The sequence below is a fragment of the Coturnix japonica genome, chromosome 13, assembly GCF_001577835.2.
Source record: "Coturnix japonica isolate 7356 chromosome 13, Coturnix japonica 2.1, whole genome shotgun sequence".
Classification (NCBI taxonomy): Eukaryota; Metazoa; Chordata; class Aves; order Galliformes; family Phasianidae; genus Coturnix; species Coturnix japonica.
The window spans coordinates 3,125,646-3,145,180 of NC_029528.1; the positions used below are offsets into that span (position 1 = coordinate 3,125,646).

General features: G+C 39.4%; 1 protein-coding gene across 3 annotated transcripts in view; it reads right to left on the reverse strand.

Annotated features, from left to right (window-relative positions):
* TRPC7 (transient receptor potential cation channel subfamily C member 7) overlaps positions 1-18,784 on the reverse strand; it is a 64,333-nt gene extending 45,549 nt beyond the window's left edge. For all 3 annotated transcript variants that reach the window (XM_015875866.2, XM_032447433.1, XM_015875865.2), the window contains exons 1-2: positions 18,386-18,784; positions 11,360-12,137 (exon numbers count right to left, since the gene is read on the reverse strand). In XM_015875866.2, coding sequence (XP_015731352.2) covers positions 11,360-12,137; positions 18,386-18,387 — 780 coding nt within the window. In that variant the 5' untranslated portion in view covers positions 18,388-18,784. The remainder of the gene's footprint in view (positions 1-11,359; positions 12,138-18,385) is intronic.
* Between the last annotated feature and the right edge of the window lie 751 nt (positions 18,785-19,535).

The following is a 19,535-nucleotide window of genomic DNA, read 5'->3' on the forward strand; positions in this document are numbered from 1 at the left end:
TGCTAAGAAGGGCCCTAACGCTGCTCTTGTCACCACGGTCACATCTCAGGGGCACTGAACCCCCAGAGCTCTGCTGACTGTGCTTATAAGTGCTGGTATCTGACTACAGTTGAGTGCATTTCTATTCTTTCCAGGCTAAATGCCTGTATGTATAGGTGATGCCAAGTCTCTACAGTTAGTTTTACAGACAGCACAACATCTAGTTGGTTTATGCTCTTGTGCTTCCTAAATGGCAGCACATCAACAATTTTTTAGGAGCTTTGTTTTGTACCCAGTGGGCACATCTCTGAAAATGAAGCTAAGTGCTCATTTAAAGCATTTCACTCCTCAGGTATTTGTTGTTAAGAGCGTCTGGAGGTAGCAACAGATGCCACTTGCTCATTTTGCAATGAGCCAGACCTTGACTTCTTCACCCCCAAAGAGCACAATATAATAAACAAGCTGTTCAAATGGAAGTTTGACATTTCAAAACTGTTTCTGTGTTGTTTTCCAAACAGTTTGGTCCTTTCTAAATGGAGCAGAGTTAAGCCTGGCACCTGCCTGCTTCCTGCAGTGGGGAGCTGCAGAGGGGTCATGACTCCAGGCTAAGGGTGCTTGTTAAGTCCTGTAAGGGAGTGTAAGGAGACAACAAAGGATGTGTGCTACAAAAGAGCCCAAGGGCAAAGCAGAAAGTGATGTGCTCACAGTTAGTTTTGGCCAGAGAAGTCCAGAAAAAAATAGTATGCTTTGAGTGAGGAGCAAAAATTGTGTGGCTTCGAATAAGCGATGAAAATATCATCCCTTGAATCGTTGCAGGAATTTCAATGGCAGCTGCACTGAATGATTTATTGTAGGAAGGGCTGTTTTGTACCTCTTTTCTCCTCTCTAGGTCAGACTTTCTGGCTGCAATTCATCTCTTCGCATGCACTGCAGAGGCTGATCTCTGAGTGGAGTGGAGCTGTATAAAACCAACTCACCCACTCTGCGGTTCACCTTGGGGCTGTTCCCCAGCAGATACAACGACATGTTAAAGAAGTTAGCTGGGGTGGTGTTAAGAGTTAAGGTGTTAAGGGTTTCCACTGTGGAGTCAGGAAATCTCTTAAAGTTTATAACTCTGCTCTTCTTGTATTTTCGCAGGTCTGGTGGTATGAGTAACCTCCTGCAGTAGTATATCATTAATGGTAGGGCAGATGTAATCTAACATTAATTATGTTGAGCAGAAGGCTGTTTCTTTTTTCTTTCTTTTTTCCCCCCTCAGTAAAAACCTCATTGTGCACTATAATTTATATCCATTACTAGTTCATATTACTGAATGCAGAGTAAAGCTTATTATTTAAAGTGATAAACAGAAGAAAAAGATCCAATAAGGTGGTTTATCACTGAAAATTCCAAGGATTTTTGAGTGGGTACAGTCAAAAGCAGAAATGTCCCCATTTTACTTCTACTGTTTTTCCTCTCCCTCTGTTACGTGTCTACCAGCAATTAATTTGGGGAAATTGTTTTAGCGATAAACACAGCTTCTGTTGGATAAAAAAAAAACCTATCAGATCAGTTCTGCATGCTATTCCCACCAATAAAAACACTGGAAGATGCAAAACATTTCATTTTTATATTTTCTTTAAAGCCTCTTCTCATGCAGTTCTTAAAGCTCATTTTCTAATATTTGCCATGGCAAAATGTCTTGCAAGGGGAAGTAACTGCAAGAACGTACTCACAATCTTAGGGAAAAAGCCATGTTCTGAGACTGAAGGCCATTCCCAAGTCAATAGCCCACATTCAGGTTTCCTAGATTAAAAGAATTTAAAATCAGCCCCTTCTGCTATTTTTAAAACACTTTGTTTTTTCTAATATATATATATTAGTTTAAATTTAAAATAAGTTTCATGTACACCGAAATTTGTGTATCTCTTGACTTATTGGAAGCTTTCACCCCGAATGGGGCATTGCCATTTTGAATGGTTGAGTCACCATCCCTGTATGTGTTTAAGAGCTGTTTGGTTCTCAGAGATATGATTTAGCAGACGGTTGTTAGAGTTAGGGTGCTATAATGATGCTGAGGTTGGACTTGATGATCTTTGAGGTCTTATCCAAACTGAGTAATTCTGTGATTCTATGATGATTCTATGAATAGGTATTGAAGAAGTTGCCTGAAGAGCACCTCCAGCTTCTGCACTCCTTTCCCACAATGTCACCCTCTTTCTGACAAGCACTGTCATTGGGCACCTCTGTAGTGCATGTGAGCACAGAAAAAAATCAGTGTTATTCAGTGGAGAACAAAAGTCTTATTCCATCTCTCTGAAGATATTCAAATGCACTTAGAGCAGAAATGATGTTGGTTGGCAATGTTTGATTGTTGTTTTTTTTTAAATCAGAGTATTTAAAATCTCAAGGCTGGCATAGAAGCTTTTCAGCATAATATGGCATTTTAATGCTTGATATCCTTCTCTTTCATATAACCTCAGCTGGTTTTCAAACACACATCACAAGTAAGCCACATGCTTTTAATTGCTCAACTAATTAAAAGGTGGTTTTTACCTTCCTGCAGATTTTCTCAGGCTCATTTGAATGCTTATGCTGAAACACCTGTTTCCAGAAGATAAACTATAGAGTCCCTGGATGTCACATAAACAGGACAGGCTGTACAGAGGTATTAAGCAAATGCTTTGGCATGCAAAGTGCAGGTAATACTTGCATTAGCAAAGGAGAGGGTTTGTTTCCCCGTGTCCTGTCATCAACAGCTTCTCTTTATAAAACACAAAGTACACATTTCAGGATAACACTCTGCTAATGCTCATGAAATGACACACTTGGCAATGAGTAATTTTCACGCTACGCTGGTGTAAAATTCTCTGCAACAAATTATATTCCAGGCAATTGGCATTTTTGATCATGTAAATGCTTGAAACAATAGACACTAAAGTACCTATCGCCAGTTTGTGCTAATGTAAAATTATTTGTATATCATTCCTGTTTATCCACAATCTAGTGGATAGTCTGCTTAGATGCAATGGGGATGGGCTCATTATAATTATCTACAATAACAACAATTACAAACACAATGAGTGATAAACTAAATCACTTCCCATCTGCATCCACTTTGATATTGGACTTGAAATCCTCAGAATGCATTACTTGGTTTACATTCATTAATATGATATGAATTCCCTACAGTGCCTTGGATAAATGTACCTGACTTTATTCTCCCATCTGCTGATCTAATATTATTATTCCATTCAGAGCGATAGTCCTAATTATGCTCATTTGTAGTTTCAGTAGATATCCTTGCCCAACATGAATAATAAGCAGCAGTCTTTGGAAACCAGTTATCTTGCTCATAACAAATTGCTTGGCTCCAAACTATTCCCTACAAACTGATGCTGGTATTAACCGAAAGCTTGGGCATTTGATGTTTCTAATTAAACACAAAGCTTACCAATATTGTGTTACTCTGATGGTGCAATTGTGGTAGCATCATTTTCCATCTGTTTGCCTCACTAATAATTTGATTTCATCTTTCTAAAAAATCTCTTCATCTTTGGTGCTCTAGAGCGTTCCCTCTTGGTAGCATTTAGTGCTTGGGGGGTGGCGGTGGGGGGAGAAGAGGGTAATTGTATTACTGTGTAATTTTAGACTTATAACTGTTCTGAAAAAACAAACAAACAACAACAAGAAAAAACCCTCTCTAAAATGATTGCTAGTAAGGGCACACTCAAAGGCACACCAACTCTGCACTTGTTGCAGGAGGATCCAGTGACTGGCATGGGAAGAACCAACACATATCCCCTCTCCTTTAGCAGCAGCCACTACAGGTGGCAGGAGCCCTGTTGGCATTTCCACTGATAGATGCACCGAGTTGGAACACCAAAACTCATTTTGCCTTGCACGCTCAGTGGGTAAGTAAGGAAAACACTCTGTCACTGTTAACTAAACTCAGGCAACTGGCCAAATTATTCCCCCTATTTATCACAGTGCTACTAGCAGCTGGCAGCAAAGCCGGCAGACAACACGAGTTGCTCCTCTATGAAGGCAGCAGGGATACAGCTGAGCACAAATGAGAATCCCTCAGCAGCCAGGAGTGGAGAGGCAAAAATACATTGCTGGGGGATAGTCCAGGCCATTGGTAAAGTTCGTGGCAGAGCATGAATCCTACTGACCAAAACAGTGGCTTATGGATTAGATTTCACTGGTGGATCTCTTCATCTGAGATACAACAGATTATTTCTCATTCATACAAAGTGAGGAACCTAATAGGCAGTGCTCAGGCTCAGATCAGACCCTCTGGTTTCACTTTACATAGTTCTTTTAAGAGTGGGAATGAAATCATGGTTTCAGCAAATCCCAAGAGGATGTGACGGTCAAAGGAGATGTGATTTTACCAGGTACTGGAGTTTTTCTTCTACAACGAAGCTATTACAAAATATGAAATTAATAATGTTGTGGAAGGCTGAAGTCTTTATATGTAATTAAATTTTGAAATCATTTCTGAATTATTTGTTGCTTGCTGTCGAAACATCTCACATTCCTCATCAACCCCTTCCAAGATATATTATGTTTCACGCTGACTACAAAAAATTCAGAGATGGTCTGTATCAAAGGTAAGAGACTCTCGTATTCATTACCAAAAATTTTAGTTTTATAAAGAATGAAAAAGTTATTACTCATCTCTAAAGCTCTTTTATCTGAATATATTCAAACACAAACAAAATTATGCTATACAAGGTATTTTGCATTCAAATATATTTCCTAACAACAGTGTCTCAGTAAAATTAATGCAGGACTAGATATGTCCTCCAAACAGGTTGGGTTTTTTTGAAGGAGACAAAATGAAAATATTTGTGTTTCTTACACTGACACATCTCTGATTAGAGCTGTTGAATCCTTTTTCCCACCCAATACACTCAAGAGCTTCTTCCTTTGGGGCAGCGATCAGAACATTTCCCTGCAGAAAGTATTCTGTTGACTTTTAAAGATTTCTCTTTCTTTTTCACTAACATCAGCCAACAGATTTAGCAATAATGTCACTCAATCACCCCAAAAGTCGGCTAAACGTCCTCGTAAGAAGTGACCAGGATCCAATTTTCTGCAGTTGCACACTGAGTTGTGCTGTCAGTAGAGTTACAGCTTTCATGAATAATGGCCTTACTTTTTCCAGGTGCAGATGAGGGTTGTAGATGGCTGAGTTATACCCTTCACTGTGAATCACAGCAGCTACTATTCTGCTTTACAGTGAATAGACATAGACAGGTGCTAACATACCTTCACATTCACACATACAGGTATATTTTTGAAGACAGCTCCAGGCGTCACAGCTTTGGCCCTGGCCAAACCCATTCTGAAAAGCTTTGGAGATTTTCTTCTCATGCAACATTTTAAAACCATTTTGCTTGGGCAATGCGCCAGGAAGAAAATGATTTAATCACAGAACAGGCATAGAGAAAGCACTTACAAGAACAGCTCCTCAAATACAGAACGTTCTTCTTAATTTATAAAAATATAAATGGAACCATAGAGGAGAGGTCAGAAGGATTCTCTATATACATCTATATATTTTCAATAGCTCCTGCTACAAACCAATGCAAAATGTGGCTAATCAGTTTAGCTCTCAAGAAAAATCCAATGTACAATCTAATATGTATGGATTTGTCGTTGAAAAAGAACAGCACAGAGAATGAGATCCTCACGTGCAGAGTCCCACTCTGTGAGCAAAACGCAAATTGCACTATGAGGCTTAAACGTATTTTCCTTCTCCCAGGTTATTTCCACCATCACTCCTTATTTGCTCTCTTATTTTAATATTTAATTTCATCCAGTAAATTAAAATTTTAATAATAGGAGCTTGTTTTCCTGCTTGATTCTTCCCTGTATTGTGAGCTGGGTAATTGGTTGTACCTGCTTATGTACTTGCAAACTGTAGAGAACTTAGAAAAAGAACCAAATCTTTTAAGTGCACGTTTTCAAGGAAGTGTGGATAAATGGTTTTTAGGTAAGAGTGAATAGAAAAAGGAAGACAGTTATTTTCTTAAGTTAAAAAAATACCAAATCGTATCCTTCTCTAAGAGCAAATAATGTTCTCATCCCAGAATGACCTGTAAACGTTCACGTCCACCACAAAACAAAAATGGTTATAAGTTACTATTGTTCCTTTAGAAATAGCGGCTGTCATCACATCTACAGGAGTGTACAGCTCTTTTGCATTGTGCTCTGAAGGTACAGATGCATTTAGCATTGTATGGTTTTTATCTTCTTTTGCAGGGGTTATACTTATTTGGGTAAAAGATTCACAGCCTGAGTTCATCCTTTTGACACTGTGTACCAAGATGGCCTGAAAGGCAGCAAGGATTTCCCTTGGAGTAGCCAAAGGTAGTGATGTAGTATAGAGCCAATAGGAGAAACAGAAGACGAGCTAATTAGAACCCAGATTATAGAGTAAGAAGCATCAGAAAGGGATATTCTGGCCCAACCACATCAAAGGGCAGAGTCATCAAGCATTAATTTGAGATAAAGCTGAGTAAACTGCTGGCCTGCTCTCTCAATTGGGAATTTAGCAGTGAGACACATGAGACAGTAAAGGGATGCAAGGAGAGGTGGTTTTCTCTCCCAAGCAGGGCTTTTTGGAGCAGTTGTCAGAGAACTCACGGGAGGAGCAGGCATTGCAGCTGTGCACAGATGTAGTGCAAAAAAACCATCATTTGGAAGTAGTGACCATTAATGGATTCAAAAGATTTTATGATGGACTTGCGTGATTTTCAAAATAGGAACTGGGTAAGACTAATGGTATTTGTGAAGGAGAACAGAAAAGCTGCAGTAAAAAGGAGAGAGTATATTCCCTGTAATGGAGACTTTAGAAGTTTTCTTTGTCTTCTCTTCCTAAAACTCAGCAAAGTGAAACAGCAAAGATAACAAGGCTGAATATGTGAAAATCTGTCTTTTTTACAGGAGCAAATCAACTCTAGATGAAAGAAAAAGAACAAAAAAGCTGGAAAATTAAACAAAAAATTGGAAGACCAGATAAAAACACAAAGCATCAGTAAGCATCTTGCCAAAATAATAAATATCACTAATAAAAGGTGTCAGAAGGAAGATGCATAAAAAGTGCCAGAAGTAAGATGCACGCCAAGGAGAATATTGAATCAAGGGATTATGGAGGGATAAAAGGATCACTCATGGAAGAGTTGGTCAGAGTAGAAAAAAAAAAAAAGTGACTGATTTACAAGAGTGTTCATGAAGTTAATTAGGACGACTCTCACAACAGCATCTTTATTTTCATGGGAGACGAAACTTAGGGAATGCCTCCAGGCAATCCTGAGAGCAAAAATGCCAAAGAGATTCTTCTGTTTGGACAGAACTGCAGCTTCTCCACAAGATATAATCAGATACACCAGTATTATCTTGCAGCAGCGGTACTATCACATCCTCAGCATAGAGTCTGGTCCAAATTCCACATTTGCAGGGATAAAGTAATACATAGGAATATTGCAAGGTTATTTTTCTTACAATGTTTAGGTCAAGCACATTCTATTAACAATCTAGGTAGAAAAAAAAAAGTAGTACAGAGTTATGGGAGCAAAAGTTTCATTGCAGGAATGCCAGATCATCCCTAACTGATACATGCCATTAAGTCTCCTGGGATGTTTTGCCATTCTTTTTGGTTCCCTGAGGGTTCAGGGCTTTGAGTCTCAGCTGTCTCACATTACTGCAGCCCCACTGAAATGACAAGCAGTTCCTAGCAGGCATATCTCTGTAGGCATCTACACACTTGACTAGCTGCCACACAAGCCATCGCTCCCCATAAATAGGGCAGCAGCCAGGCACAGCCCATCAACCAGCTGAGCCCGGACATGTCACATACACACACAGACAGGATAAGGTCACTTTTGGATCTTTTAGATCTTTTACAGAAAGCACTACAGTTGATTGAAAAGCATCAGCAAGAGATACAGCAGTTAGAAACAAAACGTGCTATAGTAAATGAACAGAGCGTGTTGGTAGGATTCATAAGCAGAGAGTACACACCATATGTCTTTCAGGTGGTGGTTTTGATCACACCTTCAGATATACTGTAGTCAACAGGAGCTGAGAGCTTATTTGCTACATACAACTCATGAGATCTTTTCACAGCCTCCTTCGTGATTCTGTAATTTAATTTGTCTGGAATTGAATGAATTGGTTGATAGTCTTCACCAAGAGGACATTTCCTGATCTCAAAGCATGTCATGCATTTTGTTTGCATCCAGGCAGGCCTGGGTGTGGGTTGGGATCTCACCAGAAACAGGAGTGCTCCATCACAGCTTTAAAAAAAGAGCAGAGCTACTGCTCAGTTTGCAGGATGTGAAGTGTTGCATTAAACCTGATGCTACCATTAACTTGCAAGGTGCAAACATTTCTGCAGACTGTTTGCTAGAAAGATTATCTTCAAAAGGAGATAAGCGAGCACATGAAAATGATTCTATTGACTCTGCTATTAATATCTCAGTCTTAGAAGAGTCACCTGGCTGTCAAGAGCCAATATCTGTGAAGAAATCTGCATCCAGCTTCTTGCCAAGGTGACATGAGGAAGATTGATTTCCCTGGGCTGAAGGGGAGAGCAGCCTTTACCAGCTGGATTCACAGGCAGTGACTTAATTGTGCGGACAAATCCTGCCTATGTTATTCACATATTACTTGCGTGAGCAAAACAAACAGAATTCACTGATCGAAGACAGAAGATTATTTGCTTTATGACTCATGCTCAAGGTCTGCCAACTTTGAAAGAAATGGGAGTGCACATAGGTCTTTCTGTTTGAGTAAAATCACGTCCTTCCCCTGTAGCTTCAGTTGCTTAACACCTCCTTTAATAGCCAGCTGTGTTTAACACTCAGCTCTACTTAGAAGCTGTAATGTCTTAGCACAATATGAGTTATATGCAACATATACAAATACTGGGAGGTATTCAGAAATTTCAAGAATCCTCGTTGGATGACTTTCCTGCCTGCTTCATCTTTAGGCTAACTGTCAGGTCATTTAGTGCACCCAAATTGTTAGTATTCTCAGCAGAAACAATCAGCACAGTAAGTTTTAATCTTATTTTGGGAAAGGGCAATATTCTGATTGAATCTACTCTTAATATTAAGACCTATTGATCAGTCAGCAGAATTACTGCCAAAGGTCAGCAGTGAGATCTAGCATATGTCCAGGCTTCCATTTTAACCTCAATAATACTCCTATGAATGGTGCATTAGAGATTGAGGGCAGCAAGCAGCGGGTGAGAGGCACTGCATTTATATTTTAATTATCTCACGCTAAGAGTTTCTTCAGTGGTAGGTTATCTAGCCCTTAATTACTATTTCTTCACCTACATTATTAAAATCCTACTTGTGTCCTTCAGTTTCAAGGACTTTTGTTCCTCTTGAAAACTGTATTGTTAAGACTGCGCATAATTACCAAATTCCAAATAATTCCAAGTGATAATTCTATATGGTTGTGGAGCAGGGATGGCAATTACAGAACCTCAGCACTAAAAAGTAGGAAGCTGTGGGAGATATTATTTTAAGATGCACACAAAAGAAGACCTCTGGAGCTTGTCTGACTTCATACATTTTTCATAATTTGTGGCCTTAAATACATCTCCAATGAATGCATTCTTTTCTAGAAATAAATTCTCAAAATGTCACATTCTGTGAAAAAAGCCTCTGCTATATCCTGTGCCACATTGGTTATGTTAATAAGAATAAATATTTCTGAATACATACATAAATTTTATTTTTATCTACAGCAAAGAGCATCATAATCTTGAGATATTCCTTATTTCTAGAAATGGCAATATATTAAAAGAATATTAAAAATGTGAAGGAAACTGCTGGGTTAGTTTAACTTAAGAGGTACCTCATTAATATATATAGGTGTGTTTTGCACAGAACCTTCTCACTGGAGAGCAAAATTGGAAAACCTTCCTGAAAATACAATAAACTGGCAAACGTTTTCTAGTGATTTTCCTGTCTTGATTTATTCACATCCATTTGTCAGCCTGGGGAGATGGATGCTAACTATCATGAGACCATTCAGCATTGCATCTCGTTTGCTCCTGGAGGATTCATGTACCTGCCAATGACAGTCTAGACCACGCTGGCAAAAGGAAGGATTCTGGTAGATTTGCATTTCTTCACCAAGACTTTTATCAGAACTGACATGTATGCAATACTGAGACTTCTCATGCTCCGCACAAGGAGATGGTCCTCTGCTGAGAAGAAGATGGAATGTTAATGAGATATTAATGTTGTTAACTCTTTGGGTGAACCCACGTGGCTTCACACCAAAGTAACCCTTTGCAGTTGTCTCAGAAAACTAAATGAGATTTCTTCTAGGACAGATTAAAAAAAACCCTTCTTTTACTACACTGTTTCAAAGGTAACAACCTAAGAGCATGCTTCTTGTCAGTTTTAGATTAGCTATCATATAGCTGTAAGTCATGAAATGGATGCTTTAACACTTGAATAGTTTTCTAAATTAAAAATAATGGATTTCTGGCTGGCATTCTACCCTAGTTTACTCACAATATATGCTTTATTACTCCAGTGTCATTGACTGTGATTGTAGCTAAACAATAGTTGTAAGTCAGAAAACAGCTTAAAGTTGATGACTGAACCACTGAAAATGGTTTTTCTCATGACTAATTTATTTTATAAAGGGTGACAATGCTATTTATGCGATGTAAATGACATAGAGAAATAATGCAAATGACACTGGACATTTACAAACTCATTATGATAATGCAAATATTGAATAACTTTTCAGAGAGTTCTGCAAGTTCCACTGTTGTTTGGCATGATAATTGACTTCATAACAATTTATTTATAATTTCTCCCCTCCTTTGTAATGAAATTTATCATACAGAGATGCAGTTCTCAACCACTAAGATGAAATGCAATTTTAATTACCTTTCAGAAAACCAAAAGTGCTTAATTTATACCTTTTATCACTGGAACAGAACTAGATGTTCTGGAATCTCAATCAATTACACCAGATTCTAGAGCTCTGCCTCTAAAAATACATTGCTCAATTAAGAAGACTTACCTTTCTTACAGGAACCAAGTCTTCATTTTTGGAATAAAATAATTTAAGTTTTATTCCTGCTTCAAACTAAAGATTCTAAGCAATCATAGTGTACAATATAAAAATTCCGACTAAGGGCAGCACTGATGCTGTATGCAATATTCAGTTCCAAATACTTATTATTTGCAGAATGCACACTGATCTGGATCTGTGTGTTGTGTAACCATACAGACGGATTCTCTACTTTCTGTTTCCTCCCCCCAAATTGCAAGCCAAGACTTGATCAAACATGTAAAATGTACAGAGCACTGAACACATTTGACCCACGAAAAATGCCATGGAAGTAAGTTACCTTAAATTCAGTTTCAATGTTGGCTAGTCTGGCCAGCTCATTGCTTAACTCTAAAGCAGTAAGGACAGGATCTTCACTGGAAAGAGACAAGTAAGCAGCACTGGCTAATCCTTTGTAGGCGTTCATTCTCGATCGAGAGTGACTAAAGGAGTCTTTCCTCTGCTTCTCAATACATTCGTTGCACTTGCAAAAATAGTCATGTGGCCTTTCAATCCGTGCACCTTTTAGAAGTAAGATGTGAACAATTTCATACTCCTGGCAGTGGGCAGCAAGTATGATAGGGGTAATGTCATGGGAAAACCTAGTTCCGTCTTCATCGTAGGCATAAAAATCATCATCTCTCAGTTCCTGCTCCAGGGGACTGAGTGTGAGACGCTGCCCTTGTGCAAAGGCAGGATGGTTCAATATTGCTTCCACTATGCGCACGTATCCTTTACTGATGGCTAACAAAAGCGCATCCCCAACTCGAGCTAGATTCTCCTTTTTGAGGAGGAGCTCCGTCACTTCCAAATGCTCATTCCCTACAGCTAACTGTAGGGCATTTTGTCCCATATAATCGACACAATTAAAGTTCAAGGTTTTGGACTCCTCCAGCATTTTTCGCACAACAGGAATGTTGCCATACTCAGCAGAATCAAGAAAGCGTTCCTCCTCCGCAGTCAGGCTGGTGCCTTTCTCATTGAACATGTAGGCTGGGCCCCGGATGGCCTGCCTGCGGCCCTTCTCCCGAAGGGTTGTGTGCCTTCGATGCATGTTTTTATAATTGCTGTTTCTCAACCTGGAAAAAAGAAACCAGCACAAAGGAACATAAGTTACGCTCTTGAAGACTCATAACTCCATGTAAATTGAAGTAAAGATGGAAATGCATTGTTATGATCTGATCTTGCTGGCTTTGTATATTCTGAGCCAGAATAAAGAATATTTTCTTCTGGACAATGGGCAAGTCTTTTCCTGATGTATAATATTCTAGATTTCGACACGTATACTGCCAAGAACATTCTTAGTTTGAGAACTTCATGTAAAAAGCAGTGCAAATACATTATCTTTTCTTGTTTGCTTAGGAACTGTATGCATATCATAGTATTTCTCCTAATTACTCTTAATGAGGTAAGCTAAAGAAAGTTAGCACATCAATAGTTCTTGTACCAATAAGCTATATAAATAGTTAAGAGAAAATTTAAAGACATGCATCTAGTTTTGAACACATAATAACATATAATAACAACAGGAATAAATATATTGCGCATTCTGCTATGTTTCAGCTGGTACAAATAAACCACCTTTTCATTCGCTGCTTGTTTCCATGCTACATAACACCATTTTCCTCTTTCCAGACCTAGAGTAGTTTTTAATGAATGGCTGTCTAATTTTCATGTTGAAATACAGTTGGCAGCTACTCTAAATACAAGTACTCAAATCCAGAGACCAGTATTGTAAAACACAGGTATAATTCCTCATTTAAGGATCACTTCTCAGAAAGAAGCTTACTGAGAGCTACTGTTGAAAAACAGTGCAGATATCTGAGTACCAGCTGAAGACAAAGGAGTGAACAGATTGGAAAGGATCATTAGTTTCCCCACTGATTCTGTGGCTAAAATGCCTGCACTTTCGAGTTGGTTGGATGAAGCCAAACCATCCTATGCCACCTTCTCTGGAACCTCCAAAGAAAATTATGCTGTGTATAACTGGGCTCAGAGGGGAAACGGGCACCCCCTTGTACAAAACCCAAAATCCCCCTTGTACAGAAATGCTCAATCTCCCTGTGCTTTTGAAGCATTCACAATTTGTATTTAGTACCATCTCACTGCTGCCCTTTTTTACATTTTACTGCAGTAGCATTTCAACAAAATCACGGTCCCTCTGTTAGGTTCCAAGCGCATGAAGTTAATTTCCACCTTCAAAGAATGCAAAGCATGACTAAGAAGGTGAAAACAAAACCACTTTCACAAATGCCAATTCCACTCAATCCAATTGCAAGTCCTAAATCACTTGGGTAAAATTTTCAGGTGCATGTAAGCTGCAGCAGGCAGATGTAAGAAATAAGCAGGTGTTAATGCTCAGTGGGTGGCAAAGGTTCATCTTTCCACACCCCATCTGTTCTCCAAGTCAGTTTTGACCTTCACTCAATGAAAAGTTCATGTGTTGCTCTGAAAAATTACTAATGGAGTTTGAAAGTACTGTCATGAGTGACAACAGGGAAAAGAGCCAGGAGATGCATTGCCTTCAGTATTATGTTCTTCAGGAGAAAAAAAGAACAAGGGAAGTAAGACAAAAAAATAGAATAATGGAGGATATAGTTGCAATAGGTGCTTCATGCAAGAGAAATTCCACTGGCCTCTTCTGATCTTCTAAAAGCATTTATTTTTATGTTCTAAAAATGTTGTATGGTAAAATAACTGGCAAACATACATTTGTTGTTATATTTAACAGTTAGTACTGGAAGCATCCCAGAAATATGGAGAAATTCCAGCAGTGAGGAACATATTAAATATTCTGCTCAGTGTCCAACTATTCTTGATGTATACATATACATACATACACACACACACAAATAAATGTTTATATAGCTTTTTTTTCTCCTGACAGGTAAGGCACAGATGATCTCATAAAGAAAACATGAAACTACAGTAACACTACCATAGAACAACTGAAAGCTTTGCCTTTGAGAAAGGAGGTTAGAGTTTAGCCTAGAGCTAATTCACACCAGTCTGTTGCGTACATAATAACATGCCAAAAAAAAGGACCTTCATTTCATTTCCTTCAGTTCAGAGACTCTACTGGTTCCATAGTTTCTAGCAACAGAAATTATATCAGAAAAAGAATACAAGCTCAAAAAAATGCATATTTACAACCTTGTGCTTATAATACATGTTCAACTGGGATGTCCCTGCAGCATAGAGTTAATCTTCACTGCCTAAAGGAAGGGGAAAGCACCATAATTCAGAGGGCTTCACCTCAGATGAATTATGACCCCTAGTCATAGGGCATGAGCTCGGAAGATCAATATCTCTGCCACTGCACTTTATAGAGAGCAGGAGATGAATAAAAAATTATGCTTTTAACTTTGAATGATTTCATGAGGAACGCTCAGCTATCAACTCCTGTTCTGAAAAGAAAGTTGTAATTATGTTTGACACAATCACCAAATCGTGATAGAGAAGTGGCAGTGCGAAGAGTAATTTATGCATCATCAAAGCATCTTGGAAACCCAACCCTTCTATAAAGTCATGACTGTACTCGGCACAATTTTCTATTCTGCTTTTCAGTCATTTTCAGGCTGTTTCAGAACTAATCATATTTACTTAGTGTGTGTAATATCTTCCTATTAAAAAAAAAAATCCTAAAAGCAATTGTAAATTGATTGCGTTTATCTTAACATTTGAAGGGGGGTTGTATTGAAATGTCTCTGTATTTGTGTATTTTATTGAGACAGTTAGTGATCAAGCTCATCAAGCACTGCAATTAAACACTGTATTTTTTGAGGAAGGAATGCCAGTGTATGCAGTGTTTTTGAGATAAAGTGATCTGGGAATAAGAAATGGGCCCATGTACTGCTTGCAGCAATGTACATCTAGCTATATACAGCTGAGGGAGCCATAAGATGTCTGGACTCCTGTGGTGAGTGGAGAAGAATAACCATTTTCTGTAGTGATTTAGCTTTTAACAAATCATCTTCTGGGAATATCACAGCTCCTAATTAAAGTGGCGTAGAGTAGGTCCTTGCATTGAAGTTACTAGGAGCTGAGACGCTCAACGCCTCACATGGGAACATGGCGTAATATGAGGCTTGTTCTTAGTGAAGTGTCACTGAAAACACTGTTGAAGATGAAGATCTTCCTTTGGTAACCAAATTCCCTTAACTGGTTAAGTGCCAGATGTGTAGAACAAGGGAAAGAGAGAAGAAACTGGGCTGTTTCATTTTGAGCATATCCTAGTAAATGGGTTGTCTCCTTGACCCTCCCTTCCACAGTGCTCCCATTTACACCATGCAGGGTCTTCTGACAACTCTTTGGTGCCATAGAGTGTTCCTGACAACTTTTTGGTCCCATACAGCATGTTCCTGAGTAGTGAAAGCAACTGTGAAGCAGCCGAACTACCACCTAGAGCTCAGACTTGGAGAAAATTTTCAAAGGTACTTTGAAAGAGAACTTTGAAAGCGCATGGGACAAGTTGAATGGTACCTACTGGAACAGGTACACTTGAAGCATGAATAGGTGTTGAAATCAATGGGTACTTGCGTTTGAGGTAATTCTGGAAATCTCAGGGGATGTCAGCCTTTACCTGACTAAAAGCCTAAAAACTGAGCAGGGCATTTAGAAAAGCAACTTTAGGAATTTAAGGACTCTGACTATTCTTTGAATTTCTTTTTGGTGGAGAAAAGCTGGCAGGAGTCTTCCTTATGCTCTTTCACCTATTCTTTTTGTCCTGAAACTTCAGCTGAAATCTAGGATAAGTAACCATTACTATAATCCACACTGCGTAAAACAACCATGAAGGTAGGCAATGATAAGACATTGACTTTGTTAGGGTGAAAAAGACATCTCTGAGAAGACTCAGAAACTGCCAGTTGGAAAATTTACTTCTTATTTTAATTTCTATTACTCCAATGTTTTAAAAAAATAGCCAAGGTACAACAAGACTGCAGATCCCCTGAGGCCTCTTTGAAATGGTCATGGATTTAATGCATCAAATGGACCATTTTTCTGTACTGAACATTCCTTACACACACACACACACACACACAAACCAAACTGTTTAAAGACATGCTATAAACACGAAAAAAATTAAGGATATTAAGGTTTATGACAAGACACAAATAGATAGAAATTAATTTTAAAGAGCATATTAAATTGCTCTGAGCAAAAATGGAAGATGTTATTCCTTTATGTTAAAAAAATGATATCATGTTTTGAAGCAGACTCCAACTTCAGGGGAAAATCACAAACTGAACTCAAACTTCAAATATTTTAATATATGCAACAGGCTACACTGGAGTTTCAAATGCTGCACAGGTGTTTATTGCTAGATCTCTCTCAGATCCTCATTTCTTCCAATATCTTAAATAACCATCTAAATCTTACCTTAAATTGGGACATTATCCTTTAAATCAAAAGTTTTAAGTGCTATTTTTCATATACTGCTGATTTATTTACTATTCATACAGAATACCATTTGATATGGCTGGTTTTGATTAACAGCAGATTATACTTAAGCTTTCTATGCTTTGAAATGCAAAAGAACCTTTATTTACTTAGTCTTGGGATAGATAAAACTATGACAACACTGTTAACAATGTAGTTCTTGTCCTATATGAAAAGTTACATGTGTATGCAGAAATAATTAATGAAATATTTTAACTCTATTCACACAGTGGGGGTGAGGAGATGGGGGAGGAAGGTGGTCCATGCCCAGTAAATATTGGAGAAATTAATTCGTTTGCAGTATAGTCATTCAAAGCAGTTGCAGAAAGAAATGTCCCCACCTCCACTATTCCCACTGCTCATAGATAAAGGAAAAAGATATTTCAAGGTCAATCTCTGAAAAGAGGCCTTGAGGAAATACAGGTGCAAATAGCAAACCCACACTTTCTGAAATCTCTGTAAGAAATGGCATGGTAAGATACATTCAGGCATATAAACCAGGTCTTACGTGTCATTAAAGGATGTTACTGAATTATACACACTAACTTCCATAATCTTCTTGTCATAAAACATAAGGTCTAAGGCCAGTATCCCAAAAACACTGAAAGAACACTGAATCTTTATTGGCACCTAATCTCTAATATCCTCCCTGAATTCCTTCCTGGTTTAAGGCAGGTAGCTCTGTCCTGTGGTTTGAGAAAAAGGAAATGGAATCTGACTTTTGCCAGATATCTTTCACACACACACACACTCACAAAGAAAATAAATAGATAAAATCCATTTCTTCCTATCTGTTTCCCCTTCCCATAGTTTAATAATCAGCATGTTCTTTCCCATTCCAAAGAAAACTCATCAACACAAGTCTTTAATGCTAGAAGAGGCTGTGAAATAATCATCCTGGTTATATTCAATTTACTCTTGCTTTTTATTTACAGGGTTATTTTCCCAATTCCATATGGCTCCTTCATAGATAGTATTGAAAATGTCTGATTATTGCAAAGCTATCACAGAGTGCTTGTGAGATATATCAAAATCAGCTCTACTCTGACATTGTCTCCAGCTGTTCATTCATTAACGTGTTTGGCCACCAGATGAACTGCCATGAAGGGAATCTGTTATTGTAAATAAATACACCTAGCTTGCTGAATTAGGACTAACTCATCCTTTCTGTTGAAGCACTTCAGAAGTCAAGCTGAGATCACACCCAGACCACAACAGAGGAATACTTGCTCATTCATAAATTTTTACTACTGATGACAATAATGATTTTTTTTTTTCTAATTGTGCAAGCAGGGGGCAGTGTAACGCTGGATTTCAACAAACCGTTCTATTTAAAAAAGAAAAACGTCTGAAAAGAACTGAAAATCTCAGTTCTACTGAGTGTATTTTGTTTTGCCTAATTGCTGCACCCTTTTCACTTGCCTACTTGATATTTGTCACAAGAAAAAACACAAAAAGACTCCTGACACTTAGACCCAGCAAACTGAAATAGACACGATACCATGTTGAATTTTTAGACCTGTCATTTTTCCTCTTTTTGCGTTGGTCAAACTGTTTTCAAGCCAAGCAAACCCTTAAAAATTCACCCAGCTATAAGAGATGACAACAACGTAGCTCTGAACCATACATCCAGCAACAAACAGCAAACCCTTACAGGTACACTGAAACCAAGCAGTTTTCACAAATTCCAAAGGTAGAAAGCCAAACCGACTGCACTCATAGCCACCCACCCATCTCATTGCCAGCCCAGACCCAGGCTCGTGGGAGACTGAGACATCTCCATTCCCAACAAAACTTCCTAGAGCACAACTAAGGACTGGTATTGGAGCCAGACTAAAAGCGAACCGGCTGTGGGAGAAGCAGAACCCTTCTCGCAGCAGCTTACATGTGCGCGTCGGGCCGGCTCGGCTTCACTCTAGAGACGCGGGGCTCCGGACGCGGCCCCCCATGGCGGCGCTGCTGGCGCTGTCCGTGGTGCTGAAGCGGCACTCAGCCGTGCCGGACGGGGCGGGAGCTGAGCGCGGCGCGGTCGAAGCGGCTCCTCATCCTAATGTCCTCCTGATGGATGGGGCAGAGCTATTCGGGAGAGCAGGAGATTTGCTTCCTAAGGAAAAGCCTTCTGCGAGCTTGGCATGTAAGTTGCGTTGTCCTTCCCGTCTTCCTTCCCTCCCTTCCCACGCCGTTCTCCTCCTGTAGGTGTGGATTTGATGTTTTTCAGCACGCCCCCTTCTCGTCCGGAGCTGTGCAAGTGCCCCCGAGCTCTTCCAAGGGCTGTCCCTGAGGAGGCGTGGCCAAAGAACCCTCCTGGGGAGGGCAGAGCTGCCTGCGGGCCGCCCAGCAGGGCGGGGGGCTTTCTTTCATAGGATTCTCGTCTGACTGATATGACTCTGCTGTCCCTTCTGCTTGCCTGCCTGCTGTGTCCAGGTTGAGAACGTTTTCTGCTTGTCTCCCTTGGGGTGGCCGTAAGAAGGTTGTGGATGTTTGTGATGGTGGGAAAAGGAGGGAGGAGAGGGAAACGAAATCAACAGGCAAAAAAAATAATAAGAAGAAGAAAATCAATAGGCTCTCTTAGCTGACAGAAGAGAGTCACCAGAACAACCACTTCAGACTTCACACAAGATCCCTGGTGTACCCTTCTGCACTCTATTCTATATTCTGAGTGCTAAGAGCAGGTGTACTGCCTGACAGACCAACGAGTTTCTCTCACCACCTCCCATGTAACTTCAGCCACACAAATCTCTCAAAGCCCATGACCTTCTCTGTCCTTCCCCATACAATGCAGTCCCCTTGCCCATCTGATCCTATTTATTTAGACACAAATATCCCCACCACATGTCTTAGAATGCACTAGGAAAGCCAGAAAAGTCCATATGGGAAAACATATGAGTAGAACAGGGATGTTACCAGGCTTGGAGGAGAATGGCATTCCTTTGGGAAAGACACCTGGGGGAGGAGAAGCAAGAGAGAGAATTCACTGATATTTCCTTACAGTGTTGATACCAACCTGAAATGACACATTCTTTTATTAATATTGT